General features: G+C 42.2%; 1 protein-coding gene across 2 annotated transcripts; it reads right to left on the bottom strand.

The window, feature by feature from the left end:
• Window positions 1-10,993: 10,993 nt before the first annotated feature.
• Window positions 10,994-22,029, bottom strand: LOC134297145 (abnormal spindle-like microcephaly-associated protein homolog). Of its 2 annotated transcripts, none has more exons than XM_062974153.1 (4): window positions 21,042-22,029; window positions 19,328-19,400; window positions 14,513-14,586; window positions 10,994-12,782 (listed from the first exon to the last, which is right to left on the bottom strand). In XM_062974153.1, the coding sequence occupies exon 4, from the start codon at window positions 12,563-12,565 to the stop codon at window positions 11,348-11,350; it is 1,218 nt and encodes a 405-aa protein (XP_062830223.1). In that variant the 5' UTR covers window positions 12,566-12,782; window positions 14,513-14,586; window positions 19,328-19,400; window positions 21,042-22,029; the 3' UTR covers window positions 10,994-11,347. The 2 variants fall into 2 exon arrangements, with proteins under 2 accessions (XP_062830223.1, XP_062830224.1); XM_062974154.1 differs by having other exon boundaries at window positions 10,994-12,662.
• Between the last annotated feature and the right edge of the window lie 62 nt (window positions 22,030-22,091).

Genomic DNA, 22,091 nt, shown 5'->3' with positions numbered 1-22,091 from the left:
AATTATTTTTTGACACAAAAATGGGGATGGGAAAGTTGGGGAAAAGACAAAAAAAGGAATAAAAAAGTGGTGGTAATGAAGTTATTATTGGTGAGTTAAGTCTTTACTATATTATTATTATTATTATTATTATTATTATTATTATTATTATTATTATATGACACAGCAAACAAAATAGATATGCTGGATTTCATCTCACAAAATCACAAGTCAAACACTTCGCGTCTAGGACTGTGTGATGTATTTTCGGATGATGCGCGCAGATCCCAATAAGGTGGCCTTTTACAGTTGGTAGATCGTAATTTTGTCAATGTCTATTGTTTCCAAATGCCGGCTGAGATCTTTTGGCATGGCACCCAATGTGCCGATCACCACTGGAACCACCTGCACTGGTTTCTGCCAGAGTCTTTGAAGTTCAATCTTGAGGTCCTGATAGCGGCTGAGTTTTTCCTGTTGTTTTTCGTCAATGTGACTGTCACCTGGGATGGCGACATCAATGATCCAAACCTTTTTCTTTTCCACAACTGTGATGTCTGGTGTGTTGTGTTCCAGAACTTTGTCAGTCTGGATTCGGAAGTCCCACAGTATCTTTGCATGCTCATTTTCCAATACTTTTGCAGGTTTGTGATCCCACCAGTTCTTTGCTGCTGGGAGGTGGTACTTGAGGCATAAGTTCCAATGAATCATTTGGGCCACATAGTTGTGCCTCTGTTTGTAGTGTGTCTGTACAATTTTCTTACAGCAGCTGAGGATATGATCAATGGTTTCGTCGCTTTCCTTGCACAGTCTGCATTTTGGGTCATCAGCTTATTATTATTATTATTATTATTATTATTATTATTATTATTATTATTGTTATTATTATTTTCTGCCCTTCTCCCCAAGGGGCCTCAGAGTGGATTACAATATATAAACAAACAGAGGCAAACATCAAATGCCTTATTACAATGAAACACACATACAGAGACAAAGACAAAGGCTTCTCTTTCATTTCCAGCTTTGGAGGCGGTGCTCATCTCTGCATTTGGGGGCAGTGCTCTTCTCCATTTACAAACCAAGAAGCCTGCTCTGTCAATTCCTGGTTGCGTGGCCAGCATGACTGCTTGGAGCATCTTTTTGCCTTTTCCCGTTGAGGAAGTACCCATTTATCTACTCACATTTCCATGTTTTTGAACTGCTAGGTTGGCAGGAGCTAAGGCTAACAGTGGGAGCTCATCCCATCCTGCAGATTCAAAGTGCTAACCTTCAGGTCAGTAGTTCACTAGCTCAAGGGTTTAACCCATTGTGCCACCATGGCCCCATACACTGATATGTAGTGTAGCACAGAGAGAAGGGAGATCAGAGGAGGGGAGTAAACATACAAAATTAGAACTGATACATCTATTTCTTCACAGCTGTTATATCTACACACATACTACTCAAAGTATTAAAAATTCTATATATCATCTATAATAGCATTTCTTAAACTGTGCTCCAGGGAGCCCTTGGGTATAATAATAATGTTTTATCCAAAGTCTCTCAAGATTAGAAGGTTTTTTAAATAGATTTTTACAGGATCTCCCAGTTGCCATCCACAAATTGAGACTCTTAAGTTCCTCCTAACAGATGTTGTAGCCATATCTCTAGGGAGTTTATTCCCTGTAGCCCATTCAGAAGTTACCCCAACAGTCTGACCCATCTGATCAAAATATATGTTCTAATCTACCAAATGGGACATCAGTATGATTCTTTTTGCTTTTGAGATGTTTTAGACCAGTGATTCCCAAAGTGGGCACTACTGCCCCCTGATGGGTGCTGCAGCGATCCAGGGGGGCGGTGATGGCACCTATTAGGAGATGGGGCCAGGGGAGGGGTGGGGCCTCTTCCCAAGTGCCGGAGACAGGGCTGAGCACCTGAGGCACCTGTTAGGACACAGGGGGCGGAGCTAGAGGAGTGGGTGTGGCTTCTTCCCAAGAGCCTGAGACAGGGCTGAGAATCTACTTATCCTTTTAGGCCTTTTAGGACTAAAGGGTGGGGCTAGGGGCAGGGGTGGGGCCTCTTCCCAAGAGCACAAGACAGGGCTGAGCCTCTGTATACCTCCCCTGAGGCACTTGTTAGAACACGGGGGTGGGGTATAGAGGTTCAGCCCCATCAGGCACTTGGGAAGAGGCCCCGCCCCCTCCTCTAGCCCCACCCCCTGTGTCCTGGCAGGTGCTTCAGGACAGGGATAGAAGCTCAGCCCTGCCTCAGTGCTCATAACTCCGCCCATCCCGATTCTGGTTGCCCATTTGTGGCCCCGCCCACCTTCCCCTACCAGCCCTGCATCTTGGACTAGGGGAGAGGCTCAGCCCCACCCACCCCTCTAAGCCACGCCCCCCTTTCCCAGGGGCGCTGAGTAATATTTTTTTCTGGAAAGGGGGCGGTAGGCCAAATAAGTTTGGGAACCACTGTTTTAGACTCTCATGGTCTTGTATTGTCAGCCTGGCTGCATGGAGCTGGTAGGGATCCTATCCAACTCTGAACTCATTAGAAACACAGCCAGAGGTTGTAGGGTACATTGTCCCATGGCTTTAGACATTCTGTTCTGCTTTATGCAAAAATGAATGACAATGACAAACAGGGAAATGAACTGAGTTTTCCAGACTTTTCAGCCCCTGAGGTGCTTAGTGTGATTCCTCCCTGGGAGAAAGGATTTGACAGGCTTCTGGTACCAGTGGCCTAATCTGTATTTCCAACAAGGCTTGACAGCCCTGAGTGCCCATAATCTTGCAGAAATCAACAGGGCCAGCTGGCAGGAGTACTCTCTTGACACATCTCTTGCTTGCTCTTGACATGAGCATGACATCCAAAATCTGTCTGTTTTCTGGGGACGGCAAATTTGTGCCTGACACTGCAATGAATGTTCTGCTCCTGAACAAAGCTGAGTTCCTGTTTTTACAAAAAGGTGATAGTAGGTACAAAATGCATTTGGTTTCCTCAACAGGTAACACAATGGGGAACCTGTGGTCCTTTATCTTTTTTGATGTCTCCCGTTTTTCTTACCACTTACCATGCTGGAGTGGGTCATAGGGGCTTTAGGCCAAAATGTCTGGAGGATCAATGTTTCCTGCCTCAAGTATAGGATAACATTTCTCGAACAGCTTCATGTATCCCCCAATTTTTCTTTCAAAGTCGTGTCATGCTACAGGCAAATGCTTCATGATTTTTATTTCTTGGTTATATATATTATATTTTGCTATTTCTGTAAGGAGCATGAGACAGAATGAGATGTAAGCCAGAGCTCACGGAGTTCTTTTTAATGTGGAAAGTTATCATCTGTAAATAGTTGTAAATACCTATAAGAAAAAGAACAGTGTGACGTCTGATATAAAACATCACAGGATTCCTTTCAAGGTTAGGAACATAAAGAGATGCCTTTTACCAGATTATTTGCTCAGATCAAAGTGTTTGCCTGTCAAACCCAGTATTGTTTAATAACAGTTCTCAGGATTGCTGTGAGTTTTCCGAACTACATGGCCATGTTCCAGAAGCATTCCCTCCTGACGTTTTGCCCACATCTATGCCAGGCATCCTCAGAGGTTGTGGAAACAAGTGGAGTTTCTATATCTGTGGAATGTCCAGGGTGGGAGAAAGGACTCCTGCCTGTTTGAGGCAAGTGTGAATGATGCAATTGGCCAGCTTGATTAGCATTGAATAGTCTTGCAGCTTCAAAGCCTGGCTGCTTCCTGTTCTCAGGATGTTTCACATCACCTGTGTTTTTTCACAATTGCAAAAGTATGAGCATATATACCAGTGGTTCTCATCCTGGGGTCCCCAGATGTTTTTGGTCTTCAACTCCCAGAAATCCTAACAGCTGGTAAACTGGCTGGGATTTCTGGGAGTTGTAGGCCAAAAACATCTGGGGACCCCAGGATGAGAACCACCGATATATACTGACCTTTGCCTGAGTGAGTGTAGGTTCAGCTGTTGCCCCACTGCTTTCTTTCCTTCTTTCTCTTTCTCTTTCATACCTTTTCCCCTTACCTTTCTCAAGTTCAAATCCAAGTTCACTTTATTACGGTCAATGACCAGCTCATAAGACCAGCTCATTCTCTTCCCTCCTTTTCCTTTCTTATCCCACTCTCCTTCCTTTCTCCTTTCCTTCCTTCTCCTTTCTTTTTCTCTTTCTTCTTTTCCTTCCTTCCTCCCTTTCCTTCCTCTTTCTCCCTTCTCCAGCACTGAGAGGGCCCACTTCACAATGTTTCCATGACAAAATGGCTCTTTTTGGCCCTTCCTTCTTCCATTCTTTCCTCAATTCCTTCCCCTCATACACATTCCACCTTTCTTTCCCAGGGTCACTTATTTTGTTATTAGTTCTTAAGCCTGTGGTTAATTGATTGATTTGCATGTTTAGTGTACTTATGCTCATTAATGTATTATGTTTTGTTGTTGTATGGTTTTAAGTTTTTGTATGGTTTCCTTACTATGTTGGAAACTACCCAAAGTCCCCTGAGGAGATGGAGCAGTATATAAATAAAGTTATTATTATTATTATTATTATTATTATTATTATTATTATTATTATTATTTACCTAGTAACAGGCAGTAGTTCAAATAGCAATAGTCAATTCAGTGACACCACCTAGCAAAAGTCTTTGTGGGTTCCCCCCCCCCCCGTATCAGGAGCAACCGGAGTTGCTTCTGGAGTGAGAGAATTGACCGTCTGCAAGGACGTTGCCCAGGGGACACCCAGATGTTTTTTTATGTTTTACCATCCTTGTGGGAGGCTTCTCTCATGTCCCCGCATGGAGCTGGAGCTGATAGAGGGAGCTCATCCACACTCTCCCCGGGTGGGATTCGAACCTGGCAGCTTTCAGGTCAGCAACCCAACCTTCAAGTCACGAGGCTCCTAGTCTTTGTGGTACAAACAGGTACCACAAAAAAAAATCTCAGTAGGGTGGTTTATTATCTCAAGATTTTAGATAAAAGTTTAAGGGAACTATCCAGAGTGCTGAATTCCACCTCCAAGCTAGGTTCAGCACTTCCTTGTACTCTCAGCCCCCTTCCATACAACTGAATAAAATCCCACATTATCTGCTTTGAATTGTATGGCAGTGTGGACTCAGATAACCCATTTCAAAACAGATATTGTGGGATTTTCTGCCTTGATATTCTGGGTTATATGGTTGTGTGGAAGGGTAAAACTCACAGCAGAATCAACATTTCACTCGCTCAAACCTTCTGATTCAAAGCTTCAGTCCTCCACTAAGTTGAAGTCTGTACTTTACATGCAGATCAGTCCAAAATTATTTTAACAAAACCTACAAATGCTTGGATTTTGCTCCTAACTCTTATTCTGCAGGAAAGGATCAAAGCAAAGCAAGGAAGGAAGACTTCAACTCCATGGAGAGGAAGGAAATCTCTGTTTGGGGCAACAATTGCATTAGGGAAACAGTCCTACCTTTCTCCAGCTATTGATTTGTTCGTTCATCCAATTTCTGTTTTCATGTCAGCCTAGAAACTCACAACACACATTCAAAAAAATAGCATATACAAATTCTTATGACAAAAGTTTAAAAAAACAATTACCCACTATATTAAAGCAACAATATAAGCTATCTGCAAACATTTCAAAACAATAAAAGTAAGAGCCAGCATGTTGTAGTGATTTGAGTCTTGAACAAGTATTCACAAAGATCAGAGTTAAAACTTTGTTTCAGCCATGGAAGCCCATTGGTCAACCTTGGGTAAGTCACAGTCATTCAGTATAAGAAGAAGGGAATAGCAAACAGCACCACTCTAACAACCACCATGTCAAACTACACAGAGACACCATTGAAATCCACAAGCATGTGGAACAATTTCAGCAGAAAGTAGGAAACCATGAAAATGAAAAAAATCTGGCTGCCAGTATTTTAAAAACTCTAAAGTCAGGACAGTAGATAAAGAGCACCACTAAAAAAAACCAGGGGAATTCCAGACAGGAAACCATCAGGGCCAGCTAACACCTTCCAACAAAGGATTCCTCCAGGCAGGAAGCAGCTGGGTATTGAAGCTGCAAGGTTATTAAATGCTAATCAAGGTAGCCAATTGAGACGTTCACACTTGCCTCAAATAGAAAAGAGTTCTTTCTCCCACCCTGGACATTCCACAGATATATAAACCCACTTGCCTAGTTTCCAACAGACCTCACAACCTCTGAGGATGCCTGCCATAGATGTGGGCAAAACGTCAAGAGAGAATGCTTCTGGAACATAGCCATGCAGCCTGGAAAACTCACAGCAACCCAGTGATTCCGGCCATGAAACCTTCGACAACACGGCATCTGAATAAATGTTTTTTTGTCAGTTACCATTTAGCAGCTGCTTCAACAAGCAGAGTTGCCAGATCTGAAGACTTGGAACTGTGGCTCCAATTTTCATGGGTCATCTCCAGCCAGGAGAAAAGCATACACATTCGCCAATTGCTTTTCCTTGGGCAAAAGGAAAGGACTGTGTGCAAATCTCCAGATCAGCCATGGGAGCACCAGCTTGCTACAATTTCTGAAGCTTAATTGATTTCTTGCTACAACCTGCAAAGTCTCTCTGGGGAGCCCAAATCTCATTAGGTTTTTCTTCCCTCCTGGTCACTGTTACTTAAATGCACAGTGCAAATGTTTTTATGTTGAATGTTTTTATATTGTGGAATGATATTTTAAACTGTAAGTCGCTCGGTGCACCCTGGTGGAGAGCAACTAATTAAGAAATAAAGTGAAGTGTTACATCAGGACTTACCTTCTGCTCAGCTCTGTATCTACCCTTTAGCTAAGGGGAAATTGGCTGAATTAAATCTCCTTTTTCCCACGACTCTCATTTGGTGTGAAAGAAAAATCCCCACATTTCACTTTATCTGGAATCAACCCTTATAGCTAACATTTCTGTCTCAATTTCCAAATAGCAAAATAAGCCTCTTCCCACATGTGCTTGAATACCCAAGTGTAGTAAGTACATCATTCATGGTGCTTAATGACATCACTAGGGTCTATCCCTAGTTATTAGGTTTTGGCCTGGAAACCTCGGGACCTGGAATGTTTCTGAAATGGCAATTCTAACTCCTTGTGATTGAAGCCTACAGCTTATTCTAAGGCAGTGGTTCCCAACCTTTGGGCCTCCAGGCGTTTTGGACTTCAGCACCCAGAAATCCCTGGCAGTTTACCAGCTGTTAGGAACAGTGGGAGCTGAAGTCCAAAACACCTGGAGGCCCAAAGGTTGGGAACCACTGTTCTAAGGCAAACCATAGACTCATAGCCAGAAACAAGGGTTCTGGCTATGAGTCTACGGCTTAGAAATCCTAGCTAAATTTAGGACTAGGATCTCTAGACCCTTTTCTCTAATCCAGGGGTGTGTGCATGTGTAGGTGTTTGGGTGTATTATTCATTTGTTAGCCTTGGTAGACTTTGTTTGAATGACATATAGTGTGAAACTGATGTACTGTGCATAATAGAAGTGGTTCCCTTTTCTAACATCTCTTTTTTAATGTGGTCCATGCCTGCCTCCTATGGCATCACAAGTAGGTATCCCAAGATCTCAGGTTTTGGCCTTGAAATATTGAGACAGTCCTAACATGGTCATCCTTGACCATTCTACATCTATGAATTTGAACTTTAACAGTAGTTCTCAACCTGTGGGTCCCCAGATGTTTTGGCCTTCAACTTCCAGAAATCCTATCAGCTGGTAAACTGGCTGGGATTTCTGGGAGTTGTAGGCCAAAACACCTGGGCACCCAAAGGTTGAGAACCACTGGCTTAGAAGCTCAATGTTAACTATGTACTCATTTGCACCTTATGCTTTCCTCCTTTGAATTCTTGCTTTTTGCATCCCAAAAAATTGCTCACTTGTTGTTCTTGTTTTCAAGGAGATCGAAGTCACTGCATAAAACATTATCTTCCCACCTTAGTCATTCCACCAACTCATGAATCCAGATCCCCATCATATAGGATGCTGATAGGAGAAACTGGTTATATAAGACTCACCCAAAAGAGTATTTCTTTGTCAATCAAATATCAAATACTCTTCCTGAAATTTTCACACCCCTACTATTCTTCTTACACCAATGTTCCTTCCCCATATCTCCCCAACTTTTTTGATTGTTTCTGTTTTCTTCTATTCAGATCTTCTTCCCAGTGGATATTGTTGTAGCACAAACTGCCCATAACAGATAAAAAAAGACTTCTAACATTTTACAATTTAATAAACCCATAAAAGAATATGCTTAGAGGCTTAGATATTGAGAAAAGAACTCTTAAGCAAAAAGCTTAGCTACTAGAAAAGAAAAATGGGGACATCTAGTGGAATCTTGAAATATTTGCAGCATCTCTCTGTGATCTGTGGCATGGAAATCCATCACTTACTTTTACCACCTATGTGTGTACATATTTCCCTTCAAGTCAGATGTTGACATATGGCAACACCATAAATTTATTGGACAAGAAATACTCAGAAGTGTTTTGTCTGTTCCTTCCTGTGAAATATAGCCAACAGTTGCTGGATTCATTGGCAGTCTCCTGTCCAAATAACCCTGCTAAGCTTCCAAGATCAGATGGAATCTGGTGCCTTTAGGATATTTAGGCCCTGAGATGTTGATGCTTACCATGTGTTCTTGGATGTTCATAGAAGCAATCTATCACCCTCTGGATGAGGGCTCCTATGAAGTTTGGAATAGTTGTTATGGGAGCTACCATAATAACCACAGTTTTAGGGCCTAGCATATTTAGCTCCAAAGGACTGAATGAGATGCAGATGGGTTGAAGGAAATAATCAGAAGCTTTATTCTCAATGGCCAAAGAGAATGTCATCAGAGGCAGTACTCCAAAAAACTGACATGCCACAATTGCAAACATACAAGTTTATTCATAGCACTTAGCTATTCAGTGCCAGCTAGGATCCACTTCCAAATACATCCAAGGTTCTGTCTGAGGTCATTGCTGGTTTGTCCCAGTAGTGGCAGAAAATTTAATAAACTGTTGCTAGATTATTTTGAAGGTTTGTGTCCATTAATCAATCCACCCAGGAGAGAGGTGTGAGTGAAAAGGAATGTGGTGGGACAAGAGGTAATGGGCTGAAATGGGATTTGATGTCTCTCGTCCAGTCATAAAATGAGTGTCAGTAAGGTAAACCAAAGGGTGCTCAGGGTGTTGGCAATTTTAATGGAGATCCCTAGGATGGGGTCCGATTTGGCAACATAGGTGAGAAAATGTTCCCAGGAATAAAAACAGATCATATCAGGAAAAACAGGAAAAGAATCAGTGGCTCTCTCTTAAGCCCATTGTATGTTCTGTATGCTTTTCTGATATATTTTGAAGGGATTATGCTAACTAACGTGTAGCCTGAGGTCTGAGCTGTATAGCGTGCTTGTGCAACATTCCAGGGGGTTCAATGAAAGATAGTCTGAAACTAGGAATGAAGTCAAATTGGGCTCCCTAATTCATCCCTATGGAGCCGCAAGCTATGGGGTTCATCATTTTGAGATCCGGTTTTTGACAACATTGTGGGGATGGATGACAAACAGTTCTGCCTTGTAAATAATTTCTACAAGTTCTAAGTCTCTACGGGAAATTCCTGCAACATGTTTCATATGGAACAGCTTTTGAAACACATTCTGAAACTTCACCCAGTACAAAATGTTGCAACCAGACTCAACTAAGGTCACTTAGAGAGAGCACAAAGGACTCCCTTGTTACTACAATCTCACTGTTTGTTTGCAGGAACAACTTGAAGTACTGCTTATTACTAGACTTAAGCCTGATATTGACATGGGTTCAGAATCTCTGAATTTTCCCATAAAAGTCTACATATGTTCTAAAATCTTCAAAGGAAATCCTTCTCTGACTGCTACTGGCTAAACATTCCTTATCCAGAAATCCAAAATATTCCAAAAATCAAAATTGTCCACTTGAGTGGCTGAGATAGTGACAACTTTGTTTCCTGATGGTTCATTGTAAACAAACTTTGTTCCATGCATAAAATTATTTAAAATATCATATGAAATTACCTTCAGGATACACACACACACACACACACACACACACACACACACACACAGTAGAATCTCACTTATCCAACATAAACGGGCCAGCAGAACATTGGATAAGTGAATATGTTGGATAATAAGGAAGGATTAAGGAAAAGCCTATTAAACATCAAATAAGGTTATGATTTTACAAATTAAGCACAAAACATGTTATACAACAAATTTGACAGAAAAAGTAGTTCAATATGCAGTAATGCTATGTAGTAATTACTGTATTTACGAATTTAGCACCAACACATCACAATGTATTGAAAACATTGACTACGAAAACATTGACTACTAAAAGGCAGACTGTGTTGGATAATCCAGAATGTTGGATAAGTGAAACTCTACTATATATGTGTGTGTGTGTGTGTGTGTGTGTGTGTGTGTGTGTGTGTGTGTATGTATATATATATGAAACATAGATTAATTTCATGTTTAGCCTTCAGTGTCATTTCCCAGCTGTCCCATTATGTACCTATATGCAAATACATCTCTTTCAAAATCTGAAATCCAAGCATTTCAGAAAAGGGATAAGCAATCTGTACCACTTTTGCCACAAAGTTTCCCTGATCATCACTCCTAGACCCTGGAGCTCTCGATCAAAATCAGTTTGACTTCTTTTCATGTCCACGACTTTCCATAGACAGGTCAAGTACTTTTATTCAGACCCCTTTGGTAACTGATCTTGTGTCTGTGGAAAGGTTTTTTTAAACTGAGTGGATGCTGTATTTTATTTATTAATGTATTTTTGAACTATGCTTAATGTTTGTGCTTGTATTCACTTTGTAATTATACTTACTCTGTCTTATTGTAAACCACACTGAGTACCATTCTTGGGAAAAAGACTGGATATAAATCAAATAAATAAGGCATGCCAGGATAAATAAGGCATGCCAGGCTATAAATGGATAATGGACTGGACTTGGCTTTGTGGGCCAAAACTTGTTCAGGCCTACTTGATATCATTAATCACTACCCATGATGTTTATTTATTTTTGTATTCTCTCCATTTTCAAAGGAGGTCGAGGGAATATGGCACAAGCCTTGGGAAAATAATTCAGAGAATCCCATCACCAAGATTTCGGGAGCTACAGTTGAAAGGTAGTTTTTCAAACATCTGGAACTGCATCTGTGAGATCAAACAGCCTTACAACAACCTGAGGCCCTTAGTGAGCTACACGCTTCTGCAAACCAAATAGCCACTATCATAATTGTGGACAGAGAGTGAATGCCTTTGCCATTCCAATCACAGTTCCATTTATGTTCAGTTTCTTAGAATGGTCTTTACTAGACATCCTTTCCTGCATGACATCTTCTGGATTTGTACTTCTTCTTTTTAGTTTTTGGGAGGACTTCCCTTCTGCAAAGTGACATGAATGAAGATCTGAGATGGTATTGTAGCATTTTTACTTGCAACTGTGTAGAGTGCCTGAGCACCTCTGCTCATGTCTCTCTGAAATCCCTGGATCACACCTCTGGGGCTCAAAACTTGGATGGATATGTTTGGCTTTTGGGAGGAAGCTGGTGCGTTCTTCACCACTGTACGAATGTTAATATTTCGGATGCGTGGTGCCTTTCTCAGCACGGGTCTTGTAAAGATCTGATGGATTTCATGTGCCTCAAGAGTATGTCCTGACAATGTATGTTTCCAAGAGGTTTTCCTGATGGTGAGGTTAATGGGGATTTTCTGTCTAATTTGGTACCCTCTCCATGCCGCTTGGATTGTAGTGGCAGCGGCCTGGTATCTTTGTGTCTGGGCAAAGACATTTAAAGACTTGTATGTGAATACTTCCCTGTTAGGTCTGAGAGGTGATTTGATTTCAAAGAAGGATACATTGGGATTCAAAACAGGATAGTCTTCTATGATGTATTTGGGACATCTACTTGGTCTGGCTTTTGGGAGGACGATGTTCTGCCTCTGCGTGTGTGGTCCAGATACCAAACCAAATTTCTGAAGGCAATTTAGGAGCTCTGGACAACACTTGCTTTGATTATCAGTTCTTGCTTTCCTCTGTATTTTTGGTCTGTCAGTCCTGGCATATCCACTCAGTTCCAAGGGCAGTTCTTTCCGTGTCACGTGGCCTCGGAAAGCTGCCTGAATTTTGGTAGCCGCTTCATTCATTGTGTCAATGTGCCTCCTAACTTGATGACCTCTCCAGGCAGACTGGATTGTGATAGCTGCCTCCTTTTCCTGTTGACACTGCTGGCGTGTCTTTCTTTTGTAGGTGGGCAGCAGGTTAAGAACTTCATCCACACTTACACTACTGTCACCCTGAGAATGGTACGGATCTCCCTGTTGATGAACAAAACATCTTGTTCTATGAGTGTGAGGATTCCTTCTTCGGTAAGAACCTGCCCTTAGATCCTCCTTATAAGACCTAGTTGAGGTTGGAAGGTGTATGTGTCCATATCTATCCCGCCGGTATTGTGCATTATCTTGTGAAGAACGATTAGCTTTTTTTGATTTGGAAACATTTTCTTCAGGTTCACTGTCATGAGAAAGCACATCAGATTCTTCACTTGAGTACTCCAAATCACAGGAATCTTCTTCCATTGTACTGTTTGTGTTTCTTTTTCTTTTGTGTTCTTCTGGAGCAAAGACACTATAGCCTTGCTATAAATATCTCTTCCACACTTTTTTTGAAAGCTCTCTGAATGAGAAAGAAAGTAATTTTCATTGTCTGGTAATTTGTTTTCCTATTAGAAAAGAGTATCTTCCCTGGCAACGTAGTAGTCTGATATTCACAATTTCGATGAGAAAATAGCAAGGGCTGCAAAATAGAATCAGCTGAATCAGAAGATTAATCAACTAAATCTTTGATCAAATAGGACTCAATGTTTATTGCAGGAACAAATTTTAACCATTGGGACAGTTATAGATGCCCTTTATTTGTTAAAAGTATTTTGGTACGGCTTTATCAACATAATAAGAAATGTAAACGAAAATTAGTATTTAGCAAACTGCTCTTCTCAAAGTAGTTACTGCTGCATGGACCAATCAACAGTGACCTTGGGTCATTCAATAGCTAATTAAAGTTATTGGAGGAACAGAGGAGTATATCATTCTAACTTCATGTTCAAGTGGGGCATCTAACACTACATACAGTAGAGTCTGACTTATCCAACGCATTTTTGTAGTCAATGTTTTCAATACATCGTGATATTTTGGTGCTAAATTGGTAAATACAGTAATTACTACATAGCATTACTGTGTACTGAACTATTTTTTCTGTCAAATTTGTTGTATAACATAATGTTTTGGTGCTTAATTTGTAAAATCATAACTTAATTTGATGTTTAATAGGCTTTTCCTTAATCTCTCCTTATTATCCAACATATTCGCTTATCCAACGTTCTGCCGGCCCGTTTATGCTGGATAAGCAAGACTCTACTGTATATGTTCTGTTTTGTGGCATTATTTCTTCTGTGATGAAATCATTAACAAGGGAAGTGTATGTCCCCTGTGGAAAAAAGTGACAACTTCCCAATGCATTTTGCTAAGGCGGTGGTTCTCAACCCTCCTAATGCCGCAACCCCTTAATACGGTTCCTCATGTTGTGGTGACCCCCCAACCATAACATTATTTTCGTTGCTACTTCATAACTGTCATTTTGCTACTAATGAATCGTAATGTAAATATCTGATAAGCAGAATGTATTTTCATTCACTGGACAAAATTTGGCACAAATACCTGATACGCCCAAATTTGAATACTAGCGGGGGGATTGATTTTTTTCATTTGGGAGTTGTAGTCTCTGGGATTTATAGTTCACCTACAATCAAAGAACATTCTGAACTCCACCAATGATGGAACTGAACCAAACTTAGGACACAGAACTCCCATGACCAACAGAAAATACTGGAAGGGGGTTGGTGGGCATTGACCTTGAGTTTTGGAGTTGTAGTTCACCTACATCCAGAGAGCACTGTGGACTCAAACAATAATAGATCTGGACCAAAGTTGGCACAAATACTCAATATGCCGAAATGTGAAGTTTGGGGAAAATAGACCTTGGCATTTGGGAGTTGTAATTGCTGGGATTTACAGTTCACCTACAATCATTTTGAACCCCACCAATGATACAATTGGACCAAACTTCCGACACAGAATCCCCATGACCAACAGAAAATACTGGAGGGATTTGAGGAATTAACAGTGACTTAGGGGAGATGTAGTTCACTTATCTCCGGAGAGTATCAGAGAGTCTTTGGCAACCCCTCTGACGACTGCCGCAGAGGTCCCAACCCCCAGGTTGAGAAACGCTGGCTTAAGGACAGTGCCAATATTGTTTCTTGAAGTGTGGCCAAAATAGTGCCTTGGGTTTCTCAATGGCCAACATTTTAAAATGTCCTGCCACACCATTCAGAGTTCAAACACTAGCTCCTACCATCAATTTTTTTTTGTCTGTACTTAAAGCCAATAGTCTTACCATGGTGCATGATAGTACCAGGCCTGCTTAAGAATATATAGCAGGTGCCGGTCTGATGCCTATGATCTTACCTTATAAACAACTTCTCAAAATTATCCTTATTTCTGCAAAATATCTTCTTGAAATAATGTTCAGCAACTCTGAGCTGGAATAGTAAAAGGGATAAAACTCACATTTTGTAGTAAAGAGCAGTCGGACAAGATTCATCCACTGTGGCTCCATCTACAACTGCCATATAATCTAGTGCAAGCAGATAATCTGGATTCAGAAACTGGATTAGATGGCAGTGTAGATAGGGCCTGAGTCATCTCTGCTTTCTCCTAGCTTTACATTGTACGTGTGACACTCTAGGTCATTTATATTTTTGTCCTTCCCCTTACACTTTAGTTGGGTTCTTTTTTTAAAAAAAAATAATAATTTTTATTGAGAGTTTTTCATATACAGTGCAAACATATAAAATTGGGGATATGTGGGGAAAGGAGGGGCGTGTGGAAAGGAGGGTGTAGGTTCAGGGGTATAGTTGGGTTCTTCATCTTCCTCATTTCACAGCTGGGTCATATATGGGTTTGTCCTTCCCTAATGGGTTCTAATGGTGCCTCCGGTGGTGCAGTGTGTTAAAGTGCTCAACTGCTGAACTTGCTGACCAAATGGTCACAGGTTCGAATCCCGGGAGCAGAATGAGCGCCCACTGTTAGCCCCAGCTTCTACCAACCTAGCACTTCAAAAACATGCAAATGTGAGTAGATCAATTGGTACCGCTCTGGCGGGGAGGTAACGGCACTCCATGCAGTCATGCTGGCCACATGACCTTGGAAGTGTCTACGGACAACGGCAGCTCTTTGGTTTAGAAATGGAAATGAGCACCAACCCCCAGAGTTGGACATGACTGGACTTAACGTCAGGGAAACCTTTACCTTTACTCTAATGGGTTCTTCATCTTTTTCATTCCACAAAAATTGCAAAGCCTTTTTTTCTTTGTCTTTTTTGACCTTAAAAATACTACAAAAACATTTTTAGAACTGGCCACAGAGTGATGTTTTAGCAACATCATGCGCAAAACCTTTAGTTCTATCTGGAAGTTACATTTGCTCAAATTAAAAAAAAAGACTTTTCCTCAGAGCTTAAACTTGAAGGGAAGCGCATTTTCTGAATACAATGTGAGCATTTAGAAATCAATTCAATTGTTCTTCAGTGCCTGAATCTGCTCCTTTTCTTGACTGCTAACCTGAATGTAGCCAGTAGCTGTTCACTGCTTATTGCCATGCACTGTATAATATTTAATGCAGGAATGGGAATCATACATTCCTCCCACTGCTGTTTGTTTGCAAATCCTAGTAACACTAGTCACCATCCAGAAGAGCCAGAAAGACCAAAAGTCAGGAGCTTGAAAGGAGGAGGCAGTGTTTCCTTGTTGTGGGCTGCCTCTGACTTCAGCTCCTGGTACAGAGGACTGGCTCTTTGCAGACCGAGGCCCTGACTGAAGGCAAGTTCTGGATTGCCAGCACCTGCTTGCATTCCTGGCTGGGGACAAAATGAGCACCTCATGCCAAGGAAGCTGTCCTGACCCTAAATCAGTGCCTGTCATCAGCAATGGACTGGAAGAGGACAAACAAATTGAAACTTAATCCAGATAAGACAGAGGTACTCCTGGTCAGTCGAAAGGCAGACCATGGAATAGGGAACCAGCCTGTGCTGGATGGGGACACACTCCCCCTGAAGGCACACATCTGCAGTTTGGGGGTCTTCCTGCACTCAGTACTAAACCTGGGGGCCTTTGCAGAATTAAAACTTTTGCACCAATGTGCCTGTTCCTTGAGAAACCAGATCTGGCCACAGTGGTACATGCCTTAGTTACATCCCTCCTGGATGACTGTAACATGCTCTACGTGGAGCTGCCTCTGAAGAGTGCTCAGAAACTTCAGCTGGTCTAAAGAACTGCAACCAGGTTGTTCACTGGGGCTGGCTACAGGGAGCAGACAACCCCCGTTGTACGCGTAGGACCTCCACTGGTTGCCAGTCTATTTCCAGGCACAATTCAAAGTACTGGTTATGATTTTTAAGGCCCTAGATGGTTCAGGTCCAGGCTATTTGACTGACCGCATCCCTTCGTCCAAGCCTGCCCAGGTCCCGTGTTCTTCAGGAGAGGCCCTTATCTCGGTCCCACCTCCATCTCAGGCTCAGTTGGTGGGAATGAGAAAGCGGGCCTTTTCAGTGGTCCACGACTTTGACATTCTTTGCCCAGGGAACCCAGAATGGCCCCGTCCCTGTTGTCCTTCTGGTGGCAGGCTAAAACCTTTTTATTCAGGCAGGTTTTTAAAGATTAAGGTATTTAAGATCTAGTCAGAGGGTGCTGTGGTTTGTAACTGTTTTGATGGACTTTAACTGAATTTTTTAGTGTTGGTTGTGTTTAATTTTTTATTTTAATTTTTGCATATTTATATATTTTAAATTGTATACTAATGCTTTTATGTCAAGCCACTTTGAGTCCCCTTTGGGAAGATAAAAGTAGGGTATAAATAATAATAATTATTATTATTATTAGTAGTAGTAGTCAATGGTGAGGAGCTGCAATCCAACAGCATCTAGAGAACATCTGATTCCCATCTTGATGTACTACTTCCTTACCAACATTCAGACAGCTATTGTCTCCCAGGTTTAATTTCTGTTGTGGGATCAACCTAAAATGGCTGGATAGTGCTTTCTGCTCAATACATACATTTTGAATACAGAATATCTTAGGGCATATGCCGCGGCAATCAAAGCTGCAAGGAGAGTCCACCTTGCGGCCAACATTGCGTCCGCACTGAACCGTCCGGCGGCGCTGTTCCGTGTCATCAGAGGGTTGTTAACTCCCACCAGTCAAGGTGGGAGCCCTGATAACTCGGCAGCCCGCTGTGAAGCATTTGCTCGGTTCTTTGCGGACAAAGTCGCTCTGATCCGTTCCGACTTTGACACCATATTAACGGCAGTCTCTGAGGATGTAACTAGTGCACCTGCTTGTCCAGTTTTGTTGGATTCATTTCAATTGGTTGAGCTCGAGGATGTGGACAAGATCCTTGGAGAGGCGAGTCCGACCACATGCATCCTAGACCCCTGCCCATCCTGGCTGGTGAGAGAAGCCAGAGGGGGTTTGGCCGAGTGGGTGAAGGTGGTGGTGAATGCCTCCCTTCGGGAGGGCAAGTTTCCAGCGAGCCTAAAAATGGCTGTGATCAAGCCGCTGTTGAAAAAGCCATCATTGGATCCCACTCAATTCGGAAACTTTCGGCCTATTTCCAATCTCCCCTATTTGGGCAAGGTCTTGGAACATGTGGTTGCTTCGCAGCTCCAGGGATTCTTGGTTGACACTGATTTTCTGGATCCGGCGCAGTCTGGCTTCAGGCCGGGGCATGGTACTGAGACAGCCTTGGTCGCCTTAGTCGATGATCTTCGCCGGGAACTGGACAGGGGGAGTGTGTCCCTGCTGGTTCTGCTGGACCTCTCAGCGGCCTTCGATACCGTCGATCACGGTATCCTTCTGGGACGCCTCGTGGGAATGGGACTTGGAGGTACTGTCCTGCAGTGGCTCCACTCATTCCTGGAGGGTCGGTCCCAGATGGTGTCATTGGGGGATGCCTGCTCGGCCCCACAACCGTTGACTTGTGGGGTCCCGCAGGGCTCTGTATTGTCTCCCATGTTGTTTAACATCTACATGAAACCGCTGGGAGAGATCATCAGGAGTTTCGGGGTCCGGTGTCATCTGTACGCAGATGATGTCCAGCTCTGTTACTCCTTCCCACCTGTCACTAAGGAGGCTGTTCAGGTCCTGAACCAGTGCTTGGCCGCTGTGTCGGACTGGATGAGGGCCAACAAATTGAAATTGAATCCAGACAAGACAGAGGTCCTCCTGGTCAGTCGGAAGGCTGAACAGGGTATAGGGTTACAGCCTGTGCTGGATGGGATCACACTCCCCCTGAAGGCGCAGGTGCGCAGTCTGGGGGTGATCCTGGACTCATCGTTGAGCCTGGAGCCCCAGGTCTCAGCGGTGGCTAGGGGAGCCTTCGCACAATTAAAACTTGTGCGCCAGCTGCGACCGTACCTTGGGAAGCCAGACTTGGCCACGGTGGTCCACGCCCTTGTTACATCCCATTTAGACTACTGCAATGCACTCTACGTGGGGCTGCCTTTGAAGACTGTTCGGAAGCTTCAGTTAGTCCAACGGGAGGCTGCCAGGTTAATAACTGGAGCGGCGTACAGGGAGCGTACCACTCCTCTGTTACGTCAGCTCCACTGGCTGCCGATTAGCTACCGAGCACAATTCAAGGTGCTGGCTTTAGCCTATAAAGCTCTAAACGGTTCCGGCCCAGCTTATCTGTCCGAACGTGTCTCTCGCTATGACCCACCTCGAAGCTTAAGATCATCGGATGAGGCCCTGCTCACGGTCCCGTCAGCCTCACAGGTGCGGCTGGCGGGGACGAGAGACAGGGCCTTTCAGTAGTGGCTCCCCGCCTATGGAATGCCCTCCCCATTGAAATCAGGCAGGCTCCCTCCCTCCTATCCTTCCGTAGGAAGGTAAAAACTTGGTTGTGGGGCCAGGCTTTCGAATAAGAATCAGCAGCATTAATTACTATTATGTATGCTGGAACTCAACTGACAGACCCAGTCTTTTAAACTTGTACACGCCTATCTATATTTTATAAATGCATTTTATGAATGTTTATGTAAGTTAATTTTTAACTGATTTATAGTGTATTGTACTGTTTTTATATGTCTGTTTTATTGTAAGCCGCCCTGAGTCCCCTGTTGGGTGAGAAGGGCGGGATATAAATATTGAATATATATATATATATATATATATATATATATATATATATATATATATATATAAATTATAGTCAACATAAGGTTACCTTTAGATACGATGAATTCACCAAGGTGTTTATTTCCAGTCAAAGGTAGTGTTTAGGATTTTTCTGTTGAACTCTGTTGAAGGAACCAGGAGACATCAACTTCAGAATATGAACATCACAGTGAATAAATAAAATCAAGGCTATAACTAGACAGACCAGATAATACTTCCTTCACCCTAAACTGACAAAAAGAAGAGAAGAGCTGCCCATGGCCCCATCTACACTGCCATATAATGCCATTTGAACTGCTTTATGTGATCAGTGTAGGCTCATATAATGCAGATTGAACTGCATTGAACTGGATTATGTGAATCTATGCTGCTATATAATCCAGTTTAATCTGCATTGAACTAGAGTATATAGCAGTGTAGGTAGAGCCATAATTTACATGTATAATGGTTCCTCTTGTTCCACTCCACAACAGAAGTGACACAAGCTATTGCAATAGCCATGAGAACAGTGGTCACATTTTTGTTTGGTATTTAATGTCCTAATATATGGTTAATCAAACTGTTGGATAGCACTGTATTCGTATTAATGTTATTTGCATTCTTTCATTGGTAAAGGATGCTATTTGTATATTCAACAAATATTTACTTATCCATCTTGGGTCCTATAGCAGGAGAAGGGTAGAGTATAAAATAAATTGTGTTGAATTAGTATCAGTTATCTATATCTCATGAAATACAGTAGAGTTCTGGTTATCCAACATAAATGGGCGGGCCGAATGTTGGATAACCGAAACTGTCAGTTAATAGGGAGGCTCTATTATCCATCCCGGCAAGCCGGGTGCTTGCCAGGAGGAAAAAGCCTCATCCCTCCTGGCAAGCAACCGGTTTAGAGAAGCCCAGCCACATGTTGCTGCCTAGCAACATGCGGTGGGCTTCTCTAAACTGGTTGCTTGCCGGGAGCGAGTCTGCTCCAGCCGCATCTCGTCCCTCCAGCAAGCACCCTGGGCCGCACGTCAGATAATACGGTAGGTCGGATAACCAGAAGTCGGATAACCGAAACTCTACTGTAATATTCACCAATGCACCACAAGCTATTTGATTCGGGGAGACTGCCTATTTCCAGCTCTTATATTCCAGGGACCAATTCCATATTTTTGCCCATTGGAACAGCTTACTATGAGCCAATACTTTTAGCACAGCTTTAAACTATAGGGGAGTGGGCTGTATCTGAACCTGAATGGCTCGTGAAAAGCTTTTTCTCACAAGCTCACATTAATCTATTGAGAATTTGGATAAAGGAAAAGGACTAATTCATTGGCTAACTCGGGTGCATATGAAATTGTTTTTTGTTTTAATTCCTTTTTTGCTAGAACCTCCAAATCTATCAGTGTAGATAGATTAGAGCTCGCCTAATATTGACCAGTTCCCTTTCCTTGTTCAAGGTGTATATAAGACTGTTGGCAAAATTGTATGCCAGAATAGCATAATTATTATGCTAAAAAATGGGACTCAATGAGATTCAAGGACAGAGATCCAACAGTACCAGTACTTACCTAAAATCTACCCAACTTTCAATACCAAATGGAGGATAATCTGGCTATAATGTTAAAGGATGTGTCCTATACACCCATTGTACACAGAGTTCTGCCTCTCAAATGGCAAACTTGTAATGTTTCAGGAGCTGTAGAAATGCCTAATGTGCTTCTCATGAAAAGACTATGATCCCAAATATCTGATCAGGGCCAAGCAAGTATCGTTCATACCTTCATAACCTTGCAGCTAGGCTTATAGTTTACACAGGACTTCTCTTGATAGTTGTCCCAAACTTCAGTGGTTGCAGACACAGCAGCCCTTCTTGTCAGATGAGCTAATCAAGCACATGATACTAGTGCTGTAGCATCGATACCGAAATGCCATTATTTCTTGCACAATACTACTGGTGCTAATTTTGACCACTGACTTCAGCTAGTGATACTTTCTTTTCTCCTTTGTTCCATCATGCCTTTATGGACCAATCAAAGGGGTTTGACTGTGTCACCCATGCACCAAAACCAAGCAGCAAGACCTAAGAAAGGCATTTATGAGACATTGACTTATACGAAGCTATTCAAGTAAATCTGTGGTCAAGGTAAAAATTTAAACTCAGAATTTAATTGCCCTCTTATAGTTACCACTCTACATCACACCAGCTCCCATTGATACCACACTGTAAATTCAATCTTACACATCTTATATATTGATGCCCACCGTGAACTGTTGCAAAGGGCAAAATAGATTGTGTAATAAATATATATACAGTAGAGTCTCACTTATCCAACATAAATGGGCCGGCAGAATGTTGGATAAGCGAATATGTTGGATAATAAGGAGGCATTAAGGAAAAACCTATTAAACATCAAATTAGGTTATGATTTTACAAATTAAGCATCAAAACATCATGTTAGACAACAAATTTGGCAGAAAAAGTAGTTCAATATGCAGTAATGCTATGTAGTAATTACTGTATTTATGAATTTAGCACCAAAATATCACGATATATTGAAAACATTGACTACAAAAATGCGTTGGATAATCCAGAACGTTGGATAAGTGAGTGTTGGATAAGTGAGACTCTACTGTAATTACTATGGATGAACTGTCATTCCTGTGTTGTATTCTGGTCCATTGTCCAAAATCAACAGCTCAATCCTAGACATCTCTATTCATAAACAAGCCCCACTGTAGTGTGGCCTATTTCCAAGTCATACAGGGTTGCAACCTAAGACCTGAAGTACATTCTCATTTACATGACAGTAAGCCTCACTGGATACAAA

The sequence above is a fragment of the Anolis carolinensis genome, chromosome 2 (genome assembly GCF_035594765.1).
Source record: "Anolis carolinensis isolate JA03-04 chromosome 2, rAnoCar3.1.pri, whole genome shotgun sequence".
NCBI classification, from domain to species: Eukaryota; Metazoa; Chordata; class Lepidosauria; order Squamata; family Dactyloidae; genus Anolis; species Anolis carolinensis.
Note: the sequence above shows the minus strand (reverse complement) of the source record. Positions and strands in the feature narration are given on the sequence as shown.

What these genes read in the sequence shown, in the direction of transcription:
- LOC134297145 (XM_062974153.1), bottom strand. Translation starts at nt 12,565, where the DNA reads ATGGAAGAAGATTCCTGTGATTTGGAGTACTCAAGTGAAGAATCTGAT.